At 50.8% G+C, this 17,499-nt stretch overlaps 2 protein-coding genes across 2 annotated transcripts; both read left to right on the forward strand.

Moving 5' to 3' along the window:
* Nucleotides 1-10,117: 10,117 nt before the first annotated feature.
* On the forward strand, nucleotides 10,118-13,639 carry LOC114940560 (uncharacterized). Its single transcript, XM_029315285.2, has one exon. The coding sequence runs from the start codon at nucleotides 10,118-10,120 to the stop codon at nucleotides 13,637-13,639; it is 3,522 nt and encodes a 1,173-aa protein (XP_029171118.2).
* A 258-nt stretch (nucleotides 13,640-13,897) lies between these two features.
* LOC114940559 (uncharacterized) lies at nucleotides 13,898-15,277 on the forward strand. Its single transcript, XM_029315284.2, has one exon. The coding sequence runs from the start codon at nucleotides 13,898-13,900 to the stop codon at nucleotides 15,275-15,277; it is 1,380 nt and encodes a 459-aa protein (XP_029171117.1).
* The last annotated feature ends 2,222 nt before the right edge of the window (nucleotides 15,278-17,499 follow it).

A 17,499-nucleotide genomic window follows, 5' to 3' on the forward strand; every position in this document is an offset into this window, starting at 1 on the left:
TTCGGGTTACCGAAATATTCAAAGTCACGTTTTTATTAGCTCGATTATTAGATTTTCGGGATTTGCGTATAGCCGTCTCCGCGAGTTTGTTAACTATTTCATTGTTCTCGACTCGGCGAGAGAGTCGTGCGAGAGAATCACGAAATCTCCGTCATCTAGTTATCTTGTTTTTTTTCATACCGTGCCGTGTCTCGGAATATCGTATTGTGACCTCTGTCTATTCCGCGTGCCCGCGAAAATAAGTTAGACCATCATAACGTTTACCGATTTTGTATTTGTTATTCCGTTTGTATATTATCGTCGCGAAATTATATAAAATGTTTCACCTTGTATAAGTGATACTAATTTTGTAAGTCAATTCCGAAAATACCGTTACTCGCAGATCTTATTATATTATATTTTTGATTCGCTACCGCTAGTTTATATCTTACTGTTTCTTACATAATTTTATTATCCAATTGTATGTATCCGATGTCAAATTGTAAATCCTAAGTGTCAAATATATATATCTGTCAAATTCTAACACCACGTGTATGTCTCTCTATACCTCTCTCTCAACCATAGACCCATCACTCCTATAGACCCGCGACTCTGTATGAAATTTGAAAAAGTAACTTTAAGTACCGTTCACAGTATTATCGTGGCGCGTTTACACGCGCCTGGCGCCCAACTTTACCGTGAGTTAATGAACGCCCCTAAGGGCGTAGAATTAACTCTTCTGATACCGATTTTTACCGTTTCATTAGTTAAACTTGGAGAATCTTTAAATTGAACGCTCCCCTGTCCGAACTTGGCGTTTCGGCACAGGAAAAGACGTTGCAAATTTTTGGCGCCCAACGTGGGGCCACGCCAATAGAATATTATAGGAAGAGAGAGAGAGTAATATTCCTGAAAATTTTTCCTTTTCCTTTTTGAATTTGTGTACCGAACAAATATTTTTTTTTGTATGTGAATTATTATAGTATATGTTTTTTTATATTATTTGAACAAAATTTTTTTCCTTTTTTCGTTCTTTCGCCTTTTTGGTTCTCGTTTTCGTTCTTTTTCGTTTATCGTTCGTTTATTAGTGGGGAAAATTTTTAGTGTCGTACAGTGATACCGTCAACTGATAATTTGAAGATTGTGGAAAATATTGTCTGGCCGTAAGTAATTGAGCCAGCTATCCACGTCTTTGAGACTTATGAGCCATCGGGAAATATGCCGATTTTGATACCGCGGCGCCGTAATTTACCGTTTGTTTAGTATAATTATTGAGGGGAAAGTGCCGACAATCTTTCGCAGTTTTTTTTTTCTCTCTTTGTCTTTCGTTTTGGGCCTGATATCGACTATTTTGCGAAATTTTTTTTTGTTACCGTCTATCTGAATACCGAATACCGTTCCAGTACTTTCGTCGGTTAAACATTTGAACTGGATTCGTTTCTCTTTTGGTTTTTTCGCCCGCGTCTCGTTTATTTTGGTGACCGTCCAGAAATTTTCGGTTATTCGCCGCCATACGTGTAAATATCGTTAGCGAAAATAAGTCGCGGGAAATATAGGAATATATTATTGTTAGGGATACCTTTGTTGTTTTTTTCTGCCTTCTTGCTTTCCGTATCGGTTTTGTCTCGACTTCTAAAGAAGTTGAGCAAGTGGATATTTTTAATTTCAGTTATATACATTTTTTTTGTTTTGTTTATTGTGCGCGGATACCGTTACTCAGCCTTAGGGCAAGTACCCTGGCCTCTTGATACCGTTTCGACCTAAACAAATATACCGAACCTGATCGTTTACTTCGTATTGACTATTATTATTTTTTTTCTCTCTCGTTCGTGTTACTTTTTTTGGAATAATAGTCGTGTTTTTATTTTCTTGTTTTCTTTTTTCGGATATCTGGAGTCAACCGTTGAGAGTTAACCTTATTTATTATTAGTTTATATATTTTTTTTCCTTTCTTCTTTTTCTTCTGCCTTTATCTCGAATATTGTTAGTTATTTTTATTTTTTTTTCTGCTTTGCTCTTTTATTATCATCTTTCAATATTGTTAGAGTTATTATATTTTTTTTGTTTTTTTTCTGTTATGATCTTCGCTTCGTGACGGAAAGTTATTATTTTTCTTGTTTTAATACCGAGACTTATTATTATCGTTTTTTTAATTTTTTTTGTTTTAAATTCTAGCTTCACGAAATTTCTTAGCGAACCTATATATATTTTTTTTGTTTCTTTTATCTTTTTTTTTCCTTTTCGTTCAAACTTATTATTATTTCTGTTTTTATTTTTAATATTTACTTATACGGGTTTAACTTCGTGTCGCATATAAGATTATTATTATTATTTCTTTTGTTTTTTTCTTTTTCTCGGGGCACTTCGATTCTTTATTGTAGTTTATTCCTAAGTATAATTTTTTTTTATTCTCATTATTATTTTATTATTACTTTAGATTTCCTTAAAAATTTTTTTTTTTTCTTATAATCACGTATACTAAAAATTTTTTTTTCTTTTCTCTTCGTTCTTTTTCTTTTGTTCTTTTTCGAAAGTAATTAGTTACTGTGAACAGTTTTGCTCCGGTTTACTCTCAACTACATTCGAATTGTCCGATTTTGGTTACCGTTCTGTTTAAAGTTACCAATGAGGCCAGGCAGCGATCCACACCAGTGGATACAAAGTTTAACGGAAAGTCAAGCGCGACATCATTTGGCGGATAGGAATTTAAGCACGCAGGGAATTGTACCGGTCTTAAGGGCACGATTGTTACACTACGAGGAAGGAATAGCGAGAGGGCAAATGTCGACAGAGGAAGGGACCTCCAGTGGGGTATCGGAACCTCGACTGAGTAGGAACCCCTTAGAAGAGGAGGCCGCAGTTGACCCCACACCTCCCTTATTCGAATCCTTCGACGGGATTCATGAGGTCGAGCGGAAATCCGTAAGGCCTCAAGTTAGGTACCGCAATCCCGCGCCAGAGACGAATAACCCGCGACCCGGACGAGCTTCCACCGCAAAGGCATACAACCTCATGCGGAAATGGAATTTGCATTTCTTGGGGAAACGGGGTAGCGACGCGGAGGCATTTTTGTTGCGTATTAAGGAAGCCCGCGCCATAGTACCGATTTCGGACGCGGATCTGTTCAAGTGCCTGCCGTTGTTCTTATCGGACATCGCACTATATTGGGTGAGGTTAGAGGCAGAAAATTGGAGGGATTGGCGTGATTTTGAGACTGCCTGGAGGGGGAGATTCGGAGACCCCGATTATCAGTACGCGCTCCGAGACGAAATTTTCCGACGAACGCAGGGAGAATTCGAGAGCGCGGCCGATTATTTGACGTGTTTGAGGGCTTTGTGAAGTCGGATGTCTCCGCAGTGGCCCCTGACTGAGCAGCTAAATTTCGCGCATCGCAATATGTTGCCGAAGTTGCAAATCATGATTCGGCGGCAGGAATTCGAGGATTTTTCGACGCTCGAGTATTTGGCAACGCGAGTCGAACGCAGTTTTCTGGCCGAGAAAAATTACCGTCCCCCGTTACCGCCCGAACAATCTATTTTCCCGGATTTGGCGTATCACGCGCCAAAAGGGAAAACGCGAGCCCCGATTACCGTTGCGGCCGCGACCGCCACTCGCAAAGAGAAAGAGGCCGCGAGGAATACAACCGCGAATACCGCCTCAAATATCGGAGCTCCAGTAAACGCGGCGGCTACCGTTTCAGATACCGTCTCCGGGGATACCGTCAGACCGGCTGCAGATAACGCCAGCACTATAAAGTGCTGGAACTACAATAAGACCGGATATCGTGCACGCGGGTGTGCGGAACCGCGCCGAAAGTATTGTTACCGCTGAGCGAAACCGGACGTTACCGTACAAACGTGTACAAAGTGTGCGGGAAACGCGAACCGGAGCCCGTAGAGAGGGTCCCTACGACTCCGAGTTTGAGGAACGAGACCCGAAATTATTCGTATGTTACCGTCGGGGAAGAAATATTACCGTCTCTACGTTTCTTCTGCGTCACGATACGCGGCCATAGTCTCACGGCTCTCGTGGACTCGGGGTCCAATCGCACATTAATAGGCCGCGACGGAATGAAAATAATCGAAGCGCTAAACATCCCGACTTCCCGTACTAGAGGGATTCAGATCCGCACCGCGAACGGTCAGCTCGCGGATATTATAGCCGAGGCCGCCGTACCGATACAATTAGAGGATAGATGCCGCAAAATTACCGTTGGTTTGTTACCGAATTTAGCTGTACCGTGTATACTCGGGATTGATTTATTAACAAAATTCGGAATAGTAATAGATTTCGCCACAAGCGAATGGCATTTTTCGCAAACGCCACACATCCGTTACCGCCTCACTACGGAAAGTACGCAGGGGATTTCGTGCTGTGGATTATCCGACTTGACGCCCAAACAAGAACAAAGTTTAGAAATTATTTTACGAACGTTACCGCCAATCTCAGACACCCCCGGAGTTACCGCATTAACCGAACACACGATAGACGTGGGTTCGAGCCCCCCGATTAAGCAACGCTGCTATTTAGTATCGCCAAAAGTGCAGGAAGCAATACGGGCGGAGACCGAGAAAATTCTCGCGGCGGGAATTATAGAGCCATCCTATAGCGAGTGGTCGAATCCGATCGTAATGGTGAAAAAGCCGAACGGTAAATACCGCTTTTGTTTAGATTTCCGCAGGGTTAAAGAGTATCGAAGAAAGACGCGTACCCGTTGCCAAACATGAACGGAATTTTGGACAAGTTACGGTCGGCAAAATACATCTCGACAATCGATTTAAGTCAGGCATACTTTCAGATACCGTTGGCAAAGAACAGTCGAGAAATTACCACTTTTAGTGTCCCAGGGATGGGATTATATCATTTTACGCGAATGCCATATGGTCTTACGGGGGCTCTGGCTACCTTTTAACGCTTATTAGACCGGTTGATAGGGCCTGAAATGGAACCGCACGCGTTCGCGTACCTAGATGATATAGTAATAGTTACGCCTACATTCGAGAAACACATGATTTGGTTGAAGAAAGTGTTAGATAAAATAGTTACCGCCGGACTTACAGTTAACCCGGACAAGTGCGAATTTTGCCGCTCTCAGGTGCGTTATTTAGGATTTATCGTGCAGCGAGAGGGCCTTACCGTGGATCCCGAAAAGACGCGACTGATCTTGGAATATCCCGCGCCGCGAAATATCAAGCAGTTAAGGAGATTTATGGGGATGTCATCTTGGTACCGTCGTTTTATACCGCAGTTCGCGACGTTCAGCGAGCCCATAACGCGTCTGTTGAAGAAGGGCAGGCGCTGGGAATGGGGGGATGATCAGAATCGCGCCTTTCAGGAGATCCGAGATCATTTAGTTACCGCACCGACTCTGGCTTGTCCAAATTTCGAGATACCGTTCGTGCTGCAGACAGACGCTAGTTCGGTGGGATTAGGCGCGGTGTTAACGCAAACGATAGACGGGGAAGAAAGAGTGATTGCGTTCGCGAGTAGAGCACTGGCAGATCCCGAAACGAGGTACACGGTTACCGAACAGGAATGCTTAGCGGTCGTATGGGCGATTAAGAAGTTTCGACCGTACCTCGAAGGATACCGCTTTACGGTAGTTACCGACCATAGTAGCCTACGCTGGCTACATAATTTAAAGAACCCGACGGGTAGATTGGCAAGATGGGCGTTGGAATTATTGGAGTATGACTACAAGGTCATACATCGTAAGGGAGCGTTGCATCATGTACCGGATGCCCTATCGCGAATGTACGAGGGGGAAGATACCGACATGATATCGTATACCGAGCACACTAACGCTTTGGTGAATGCCGCGATAGAGACAGTACATGTAGAAAATATTACGGACGAATGGCACCAAAAGCGATTGAGGGAAGTTATCGAAACCCCAAGTAAGTTCACGCAATGGAAGGTGCTGGACGGTAGACTGTATTTTTTGAGGCCGAAGCGCGTAATTTCGGATATCGTGGAAGACTTAGACCGATGGAAACTTGTACTACCGAAGGAATACCGTATAGAAGCCCTAAGGGAGTCGCATGACATGCCGCAGGCGGGACACTTGGGGGTGGAAAAAACTTATCAGCGCGTGGCCGTATCGTATTTTTGGCCGAATTTGTTTCGAGAAGTTACTGCTTATGTACGAAATTGCGACTTGTGTTAACGGACAAAGGTGGATTAGGCAGGTCCGGCGGGTCTGATGGGACGTCGTATCGCGGACGGCCCGTGGACCGTAGTCGCGGCCGGTATCGTAGGTCCGTTGCCCCGTAGCAAGGCCGGATTTCAGTATCTTTTGGTGATACAGGATTTATTTACAAAATGGGTCGAATGCAAGGCCCTAAGAGCGGCCAACGGGAGTAAAATTAACGAGGCCCTCGAGGATTTAGTGATATCCCGATGGGGCGCGCCGCGATTTTTGTTGACCGATAACGGTACCGAATTTATAAATAAAGTCCTGAAGACGTTCGCGGAAGAACACAACCTAACGCATACTACCGTACCGCCATACCACCCCCAGGCTAACCCCGTAGAGCGAGTGAATCGAATTCTTAAAACGATGACAATCTCGTTCATAGATAAAGATCATCAAGAATGGGACGAACACCTTTCCGAATTTCGGTTCGCTTACAATACCGCATGTCATTCGTCGTTGGGCGCGTCTCCCGCTTTCTTGAATGTGGGGCGGGAATTAGTACCGGTCTACTCCCTGAGTAGGCGCACTCAGCAAGCTACCGAAGTTACCGCCAAAGATACCGCAAAGTGGGCAGATAGGATGCGAAGATTACAGTCATTGAGAGAATGGGTAGTCGAAAATTTGAATAAAGCGTACGAGAAACAGGCCTCCCACTACAATTTACGTAGACGGGATAAAAGATTTCGGGTGGGAGACCTGGTACTAAAATGGCAACATGTTTTATCGTCCGCCGCAGAGAGGATCGCGGCGAAATTGGCTCACAAGTTTCAGGGACCCTACAGGATAGCGCGGGTGATCTCTCCAGTTGTGTACGAATTAGCGCAGCTGGACGGGACCCCCGCAGGCAAATGGCACATTAAGGACCTTAAAGCTTATCACGTTCCGGATACCGTTTTGTAGATGCCGCGTAAATGTTACGGACGTGTCGCGGCCCGGACGCTGCTGCGGAATTTCTGGAGGCGGCACCCCGAGGTCGCGGCCTTCATCGAGGAGCACGACGAGGGCTTCTGGCCCGACATGGAGGATACGGCCGGGCAGTATCATGCGGCCGTATACACTACCGAGGGGGCGGTGGTGCGGGAGTTCCCGGAGACCCGGGAAACTCCGGTGCAGACGCCCGACAAGCCGCGTGTGAAGCCCGAGCCGCGAACACCTCCGGTGCCGCGGACGACGGAGCGGGCGACATCTCCGGGGCGAACCCCGAGGGTACGCTCTGGCCGAGTGCAGCGCACTCGGTCTCCCCGAGGGATGCCGATCCGCGAACTCCAGCGTGGGTGCTGGAACTGCGGAAACCAGGCACACGCGTACACGGCCTGTCCGTTGGGGCGCACCCACGATTTCTGTTATGGGTGCGGGTGGCGGGGCGTAACTCTACGCCAATGCCCCCGCTGCGGCCCAAACTACCGCAGGGCAGAGCCGTGTACGGCCGGACGAGGACCGCGAGCACCCCGAGTGCCATCGCCGGCACGCGAGGACTCGCCGACGCGGGACGGGTGGCCGTGGGCCCGCGACACGGACGGAAAGTCCATATGAGGACGTCGCGGGGGCCGCGGAGAAGAGCGAAGAAATTTTTTTTATTTTTTTGATATCTCTTTTCTTTGTTTTCTTTCTTTTTTTTTCTTTTTTCTTTTTTGTTCGATTTTTCTTTCCGTATATTTTTTTTATTTTTATCTTGTGGTTGTTTTTTTGAGAATTGTTTAGTTTAATGGACCAATGCCAAAAAGGGGAATAAACCCATATTATTGGAACCAGAGTATTCTTTATTTCCCTTTTCCTAATTCCCCCTATCGCGAGGTCGCGGAGCGGCTCATGCGAGGTTTTAGAGCGCGGACGCGAAAAGAATATGTCGCGATGTTGCTGTCGGGGCAGTCAGGGAGATACAGGGCAGCCTACCGTTTTCAATTTTTAAGCATGTGGAAGAGAATCTGCCGGAGAGGCGGCAGGTAAAGGGTCCGTAGCGAGACCTCCTCGGTCCTCCCCTAGGAGGGGGGAGTTGTGACGTGACGCTTTTGGAGCGCCTTCGACCCTATCATCGAGGGATGCGCAAAAGATCGGCGCGAAAAAGAAGGTACCGAGACGCGCGAGGCCCGGCTCTCCACTGTTCGGTGTGCCGTAGACTAGAGAGGGTGCCTCCAGGACTCCACAAGTGCGATTCAAGGACTCGAATTCACCGCCAGAAACTGTAAGCCGCCTCTCGAGTAGTCGTAGTTACGTGTTGGTTGGTACCGTAGATATTGATCGTGTACCGTAATTACCGTGAGTACCGTACTCTCTCATTTTTCGTATCGTTTTGTGTGTGAGAGAGCGGTCTCTCTCTTTTCGTTTTTCGGAGTATCGTATCGCGGGGCCAGCCGACTTTGTGTTTCGCGAAGAGAGCCCTCTCCGAAAAGTGCCGCCGACAGTCTATCGTCTCGAAAATAATTATCGTAAATTCGGGTTACCGAAATATTCAGAGTCACGTTTTTATTAGCTCGATTATTAGATTTTCGGGATTTGCGTGTAGCCGTCTCCGCGAGTTTGTTAACTATTTCATTGTTCTCGACTCGGCAAGAGAGTCGTGCTAGAGAATCACGAAATCTCCGTCATCTAATTGTTATCTTGTTTTTTTTCATACCGTGCCGTGTCTCGGAATATCGTATTGTAACCTCTGTCTATTCCGCGTGCCCGCGAAAATAAGTTAGACCATCATAACGTTTACCGATTTTGTATTTGTTATTCCGTTTGTATATTATCGTCGCGAAATTATATAAAATGTTTCACCTTGTATAAGTGATACTAATTTTGTAAGTCAATTCCGAAAATACCGTTACTCGCAGATCTTATTATATTATATTTTTGATTTGCTACAGCTAGTTTATATCTTACTGTTTGTTACATAATTTTATTATCCAATTGTATGTATCCGATGTCAAATTGTAAATCCTAAGTGTCAAATATATATATCTGTCAAATTCTAACACCACGTGTATGTCTCTCTATACCTTTCTCTCAACCATAGACCCATCACTCCTATAGACCCGCGACTCTGTATGAAATTTGGAAAAGTAACTTTAAGTACCGTTCACAGTATTATTGTTGCGGATTAGGGAGAGAGAGAGAGAGAAAGAGAGAGAGAGAAAGTGTGTGTGTGTGGGGGTGTGTGAATGCATCTCGGAGTGCATTCTTCGCCTTGAGACAAGCGCAGCTAACTGCGCTGAAATAGCCGCTCGAATTTGGCGCGACGGTTCGCGCTAAATCTCCGTGCGACAATCGCGAGCGAACGCGCCCCGCCATATCGCAAGACCGCGCGTGTCTTTAACGCTCGAAATACCTGTCGTTTTGAACGGTGACAGGTAACCGTCTCGTCATAAATATAACCGACGACAACAAGTGATTTTGTCCTCCGACATTCGAGAGGATTCTATCTTTATGTGGAAGGAACACAAACACGGTGTTCCTTACCTCGGAACTCTCTCGAAGGTCGGTAGAAAACAATCACGCTGGTTCTCGTTTTCTCTGTTCGAACGGATCTATCGTCGTCCAGTCGTTCGCGCGCACAGACAGCTTTCCTTTTTCGCTCTTCTCGATTCTCGTCGCACTTCTCGCGGGAGATCGATTTTTGTCATTGGATTGCACTTCCGGCAATCATTGAACGCTTCTAATTGCAGTTCGCTTGCATTAGAGCATTTCTTTTGTGCTGTATAATTATTTGTAAAAAATATATATTGTGTGCCGTGAACTTTCTTTATTTTCTTTTTTGTGCCGTCCTAAACTTGACACTCGCGTCCGCGCACTAACTATAATCACTCCGCGTAGCACCGAACATTGCACATTTGCTGGTCCTTCGAGCCGGATCATCGACAGGTCGTTAATTTGTCGCGCCCGGCACCTATTGAACTTCGCCGTCGGGGTGAGTGCGGGCTCCGTGACCGTGTGAGTGTCCAGTGACCTGTGACAAAGAAAATGGACATGGATCAAATGATCGACGCTCAGCATGAGCTCTACCTACGCATACTGCGTAGCGTGGAGAACTTGAAGAAGATCGGGGCGAGCAAATTGAACGCCCACACTGTCCAGGCTGCAATCCGCGTCCTGGACGATAAATGGGCCAAATTCACGGAACAGCATGAAGAGCTCCGCGCCCACTTCTGGAAGGAGATCAAGCGGGAGAAGTACACCACCGAGGACCTCCTCAGCAAGGTTGAGACGGCGTATTATGGGCAGCGCTCCGAACTCGCCGGACTGGAGGAACAGTTCGTCGAGCCTGTGGGGCCCGCCCTCGGCGAACGGGTCCGAGAGACGGCCCCGTCCCGCCGAACTTTACCGCGGATCAACCTACCGCAGTTTAGCGGCAAGTTCAAGGATTGGCCAGCCTACCGAGATCTGTTTAGCTCCATGGTCCTAGGAGACGCGTCCTTGACAAAGATTGAACAGCTGCATTACCTGAAAATCAGCGTAAAGGGTGATGCTGAACAGCTGATTCGCAACCTGCCGTCTACTGAAGAAAATTTGGAGGATGCGTGGGAATTATTGACTACGTATTTCGAAAATAAACGCTTACTGGTCAGATCATACCTGACAGCCTTCACTTCGCTGCCGCGATTGAAGGCCCCGTCAGCCGATGGACTACGCCGACTGTTCCACGGCGTGCTCACGACAGTCGGTGCACTGAAGGGCATCGGGCGCCCGATCTCCGACTGCACGGACCTATTCGTCCACCTGGTCGTCGAGCTGTTGGACGCTGAAACTCGGCGTGAGTGGGAGAGCTCCCTCAGAAGGTCGTCGGAGCCTCCGTCCTACGACAAGCTCCGGGAGTTCCTCCAGGAGCAACTGATGACCTGGGAGGTCCTCCAGTCAGTGAAGACCGTAGCGCCTGCCAAGCCAACGGAGAAGTCCAGCCGCTCCTCTCGCAGCAGCCATGTGGGTACCAGGGGGTCTGATCCGAACCGCAGCTGTCCACTCTGCAAAAGGGATCACTTTATTGCTTATTGTGAGCAGTACAAGAAGAAAACGGTTAGCGAGAAACGGGAAGCCATCAACACTCACCAGCGGTGCTGGAACTGCCTGGGTCGTCATCTGCTAGCCGATTGTAAGTCGCACAAGGCGTGCGCTACATGCTCAGGCCGGCATCACACGACGTTGCACGACGCCTTTGCGGCTGTGGCCTTACCTGCGACTGCCTCCTCATCTTCGACGACGACGGTCCATGTCGCGAGGCGACCACCCCGGGAGTGTGGACCGGCGCTTCTGGCAACTGCCCGTGTATTCGTGGCCGACCGCGTGGGTACTCGGCATGCGGTCCGCGCGCTGATCGACCCGGGCTCAGAAACCTCGCTGATAGCGGAATCCTTAGCGCAGCGACTTCGGCTCCCGCGGACCCCATCGTCAGTGGCCATCTTTGGAGTGGGAGGCATCCAAACGGGCGTCACTCACGGACGAATCACCGCCACCGTTTCCTCTCGCGATGGACACTTTGCGCTCGCCGTCTTGCCGCTTGTCTTCCCACGCCTCACGGTGTACGGCGGAACCTCGGAGGGCGAGGCCCGTTCCTGGCCCCACCTCGACGGTCTCGAGCTTGCAGACCCGGAGTTCCACCGCCGGGATGCTGTGGAGTTGCTGCTTGGCGCCGATGTCTACCTGGACCTCGCTCTGCCGGAGGGCTTTCGCCGAGGAGGACCACGCGAGCCCGGTGCCCTGTTGACTCGCTTTGGCTGGGTGCTGCTGGGCGTCGTTGGAGCCGGTCACGTCGCGGCTCCCGTGTCGTCTCTACAATGCTCTACGGGTGACGATCTGGTAGCTCTCGTACGCCGCTTCTGGGAGACCGAAGAGCCTCCTCGGGCCGCCTTGCCGCTGACCGCTGACGAACAGGAGTGCAAAGATCATTTTGTGCGCACCCACGTGCGACTTGAAGACGGTCGCTATCAGGTGCGACTACCGTTCCGTCCGGGGCTGCCGGATCTCAGCTCCACGCGCCGCACCGCGTCACGGCTCCTCGACGTCATGAGGCGTCGGTTCATTCACGATCGCGAATTCGGTCTACTGTATCGCGACTTCATGAACGAGTACTTGACACTCGGACACATGTCGCCTGTCTCAGCCGCGTCGCTCTCACCAGGTTCCAGAATCTGCTTCCTGCCTCACCACGGGGTGCTACGGAGCTCAAGCACGACGTCCAAGATCCGGGTGGTGTTCAACGGCTCGGCGCGTACTGGCGGCGGGTCGTCACTGAACAACTGGCTGCTCACCGGACGTAACTTGCTGCCGTCGCTAGCCGACACCTTGACTCGCTGGCGGCGACACCGCTATGTCTTTGTCGCCGACATCAAGATGATATATCGTCAGATACAGCTGCACCGCAACGACCGGGACTTGCAGCGGATCCTGTGGACAGAGGGAGACGAGGTCAAAGAATTCCAGCTGAATACCGTGACGTACGGCCTAGCGAGCGCACCGTACCTCGCCATCCGCGTGCTCCATCAACTCGCGATCGATGAGGTTGGCCGCTTTCCGCTGGGCGCCGATGTACTGCGCCAGGATGTCTACATGGACGATGTACTCACCGGAGCCGCCACCCTGGATGCAGCGGACGACCTCCTGAACCAGGTGGCCGCGCTCTGTACGGCGGGCGGCTTCCCGCTTAGGAAGTGGGCTGCCAACGACGATCGCCTTCTGGTAAAAATCCCGCTCGCACATCGCTTGGACGTCATGACAGGTGCCCGACTGCCGTCTGAGAGTCACTCCGTCCTGGGCCTCCGATGGAATCCAAGGGAGGATGTTCTTTCCCTCTCCGTACGACCAACCTCAACGGCTCTACCGACGAAGAGATCGGTGCTCTCGCAGACAGCACGTCTCTTTGACCCACTAGGCTGGTTGGCGCCGATCATAGTACGTGCCAAGCTGCTCGTCCAATCAGCCTGGATACAGCAGCTAGACTGGGACGCTCCGCTGACAAGGGACGACGCCGCCGAGTGGACCCGATTGGAAGTGGAGCTGCCCTTGCTTGAGGAGATCAGGGTGCCACGCTGGTTCCAGAGTGACGCTGCAAACAACTCGCAACAGCTGCACGGATTCTGCGACGCCTCCGAACGAGCCTACGCTGCCGTGATCTACCTCAGGGGCGTGATCAACGGGCAGCCCGACATGACCCTGGTAGTCGCTAAGACCAAGGTCGCACCGGTCAAGCGTGTATCGCTTCCCCGCCTGGAGCTTTGCGGGGCCACCTTCTTGGCTAAACTGGCCGAACACGTCCGGTCCTCCTTGGGCCTTGAAGGATCGGCGGTGCATCTTTGGACGGACTCCACAGTCACGCTCGGCTGGATCCGAGGACACCCTGCAAGATGGACAACATTTGTAGCAAACCGAGTCGCCGAAATCCACCGAGAGAACCAGGACGCAAAATGGCGGCACGTACCCGGCAGAGACAATCCAGCTGACTGCGCCTCCCGGGGGGTGTCGCCGAGGGAGCTGCTACGCCATCCGTTGTAATGGCATGGGCCGACCTACCTCAGCGGTCATCCTGACACCTGGCCGAAGGATGTAGGATCCCAGGAAGAGACCAGCCTGCCAGAACAGCGACCGCAAAAATGCCACGTGGTCAGGGAAGTGCTGGAACCTGAAGAGCTTCGCCGATTCTCCAGCCTTCGCCGGTTGCTACGCGTATTCTTTTGGATCTGGCGTTGGGCAACTCGCCAGCGCCGCCCCGTCAGCGACGAGGCTGCTCCTGACCTACTGAGGCCGGAGGAGATGGACGCCGCCCTGACTCGATGGATCCGGGTAGTCCAGGGAGCGAACTTCCACCTAGAGCTGCGGGACCTTCGTACCGGGAAATCACTGGCGACCAGAAGCTCACTCAGGAAGTTGACTCCCATGCTCGACGATGAGGGGGTCCTGCGGGTTGGCGGGCGGCTGAAACACGCTGTTCTGGATGCCGACCAGCGACACCCAGTCATCCTACCACCGGAATCTCACCTCACCTACCTGGTGATCGATGCCGCTCACAGACGCACCCTGCATGGTGGAGTCCAGTCCACCGTGGGGAACATCAGGGAACGGTTTTGGATCCCACGCGCCCGTCAACTGGTACGAAGCCACATACATCGCTGCCTACCTTGCGTACGATGGCGGGCGGCCACTCCGCAACCGAAGATGGGAGATCTGCCGAGGACGCGGGTCACACCAGGTCGACCCTTCCTTCACACCGGCGTGGACCTCGCTGGCCCAGTCTGGCTCAGGACGACGAAGGGCCGCGGTCACAAAGCCCACAAGGGCTTCCTGGTAATCTTCGTATGTTTCAGCACTCGCGCCGTCCACCTGGAGGTGACCAGCGACTACTCTGCCGAAGCCTTCCTCGCCGCCTTTCGCCGGTTCGTGTCGCGTCGAGGGAGATGCACGGCCCTGTATAGCGACTGCGGCACCAATTTTGTAGGTGCGGATCGACAACTTAGAGAGCTCTTCAGGGCAGCGAGCGGCGAAGTCCACGCCCTCGTTGGCCGCCTAGCAGACGAGGGAGTTCGGTGGGTCTTCAACCCACCGTCGGCTTCCCATTTCGGCGGCCTGTGGGAGGCGGCTGTCAAGGCCGTCAAACATCACCTGCGGCGCACCATCGGAGAGGCTAAGCTCACCTTCGAGGAGCTGTCCACACTCCTCGCGGAGGTCGAAGCCTGCCTAAACTCAAGGCCCCTCGGGGCCTTGTCGGATGATCCAGACGACCTTGACGCCCTGACGCCGGGACACTTCCTGGTGGGAGGGCCTCTCCTCAGCATCCCGGAGCCGTCCCTCTTGGACGCCCCTCCTAACCGTCTGAACCGGTGGCGACTTCTGCAGCAGATGCGGGATCACCTCTGGCAGCGATGGACTCGCGAATACCTGCAGGGACTCACACCACGGCCCAAGTGGTGGACCTCCCGGGGGAACCTCTGCAAAGGTCAGCTGTGCCTCATCAAAGGAGAGAGCACCCCGCCGTGCCGGTGGCCGCTTGCCCGAGTTACGCGCTTCCACCCGGGCGAGGATGGCCAAGTGCGCGTGGTGGACGTCCGCACCACCGTCGGTGAACTGACCCGGCCAGTGGTCAAGCTGGTCCCACTGCCGACGGTAGCCGCCGTGGAGTCCGGGACCCCCGCGTAACCGCGTGTCTCGTGCAACCTGGCGCTTAGCAAATACCTGTGAAATATCGTAAAATTAGTTATAAAATTAGTCGTTCGTCTCACTATTGTCAATTGTACTGCGTTAACTCTTCTCATACTTACCTGTCTCGCATATTTTGTCGTTTGTCGTAGCTCCACTCGCTCAGCACGTGGCACATGGGGCTCCTAACCTCGCCTGTCAAAACTCGCGTTCGCGCTCGACCCGCGGTCGCGACGATAAACCAGTCGACACATTATCCCTAGCAACCCTAGGATAGTTCGTCGCGTGTACCCGACGAAGGCGGGCGGGATGTTGCGGATTAGGGAGAGAGAGAGAGAGAAAGAGAGAGAGAGAAAGTGTGTGTGTGTGGGGGTGTGTGAATGCATCTCGGAGTGCATTCTTCGCCTTGAGACAAGCGCAGCTAACTGCGCTGAAATAGCCGCTCGAATTTGGCGCGACGGTTCGCGCTAAATCTCCGTGCGCCAATCGCGAGCGAACGCGCCCCGCCATATCGCAAGACCGCGCGTGTCTTTAACGCTCGAAATACCTGTCGTTTTGAACGGTGACAGGTAACCGTCTCGTCATAAATATAACCGACGACAACAAGTGATTTTGTCCTCCGACATTCGAGAGGATTCTATCTTTATGTGGAAGGAACACAAACACGGTGTTCCTTACCTCGGAACTCTCTCGAAGGTCGGTAGAAAACAATCACGCTGGTTCTCGTTTTCTCTGGTCGAACGGATCTATCGTCGTCCAGTCGTTCGCGCGCACAGACAGCTTTCCTTTTTCGCTCTTCTCGATTCTCGTCGCACTTCTCGCGGGAGATCGATTTTTGTCATTGGATTGCACTTCCGGCAATCATTGAACGCTTCTAATTGCAGTTCGCTTGCATTAGAGCATTTCTTTTGTGCTGTATAATTATTTGTAAAAAATATATATTGTGTGCCGTGAACTTTCTTTATTTTCTTTTTTGTGCCGTCCTAAACTTGACACTCGCGTCCGCGCACTAACTATAATCACTCCGCGTAGCACCGAACATTGCACAATTATCGTGGCGCGTTCACACGCGCCTGGCGCCCAATTTTACCGTGAGTTAATGAACGCCCCTAAGGGCGTAGAATTAACTCTTCTGATACCGATTTTTACCGTTTCATTAGTTAAACTTGGAGAATCTTTAAATTGAACGCTCCCCTGTCCGAACTTGGCGTTTCGGCACAGGAAAAGACGTTGCACTACTCAGGGGAATTCCTTTTTTCCCCTTTTGCACCGGCGCACATGCTTTGCCTCCCGTTCTATGATTAGCCGGGAAGTTTTTACTACTGCATATTGCGCAGTGCGCCGGTGCGTCACAGTCCTTGGCTGTGTCCTACCTGACCGCAGCGGTAGCAGGTATCGCTGCGGTCTACTTTGTTAGGGCATCGGGCCCTAACGTGTCCCCCCTCCAAACACTTATAGCATTGGAGGGGGCGCGCCTCCAACAGGTCGATGCGGGTACGTGCCCAGCCTATCTTGATTTGTCCTTTCTTGGCCAAGATATTTGCAGCTGCGACTGGGCAACGTACCCACACGATCCCCATTCCATTGGGGTTTTTTTTTATGTCGCCCACACTTATCTCCTCCCATTCACATTTCCCCTCATTGGCGACTGCATTTCTTACGTCAAAGAGGGTTGATTCATCTAACCCCCTTATTCTTATTTCTGCAGTCTTGGTAGGGCGTTAAATTTTAATTCCCTCCTTATCTGCCAGGGCTACTTTCAACCTTCTTGCCAGGTTGTCTGCCAGTTCTTGGCTTTTCCCACCTGTCACTTCATACATGAGGGCCCCCGTTATGGCCCTCCTGATCTTGACGCCCTCCTTGATGCCGAGATCTTCTAAATCAATTTTTTCTCGTGCCTCGCGCATAACGCTTTTATATTGGCCGGGGGGGCACGTTATTGTTATTGCCGCTGTTTTTGGCTCTCTTCTTTTACGAGGGAGCTGCGGCTTTGGCACCTGTGGCTTTTGCGCCTGTGGTTTGAGCGGTTTTCCATCCTCCTTTCCCGTGTCCTTGGGTTTCTGCATGTTCTTGCTCCTCCTTCCAACCACCTCTGTCCATTGTGGGTCCCGTCGGGGTGTCTCCACAGTTTTTCGAAGTGGTTGGATTTTTGTTTTAGTTTCCTGTTTTTTTTTATTCTTTGGGACTATTATCTTTGTCCCGTTCCTCTCTTTGGCTAGCCT

The sequence above is a fragment of the Nylanderia fulva genome, unplaced genomic scaffold (assembly GCF_048542155.1).
Source record: "Nylanderia fulva isolate GAGA-0341 unplaced genomic scaffold, ASM4854215v1 Scaffold388, whole genome shotgun sequence".
NCBI lineage: Eukaryota > Metazoa > Arthropoda > Insecta > Hymenoptera > Formicidae > Nylanderia > Nylanderia fulva.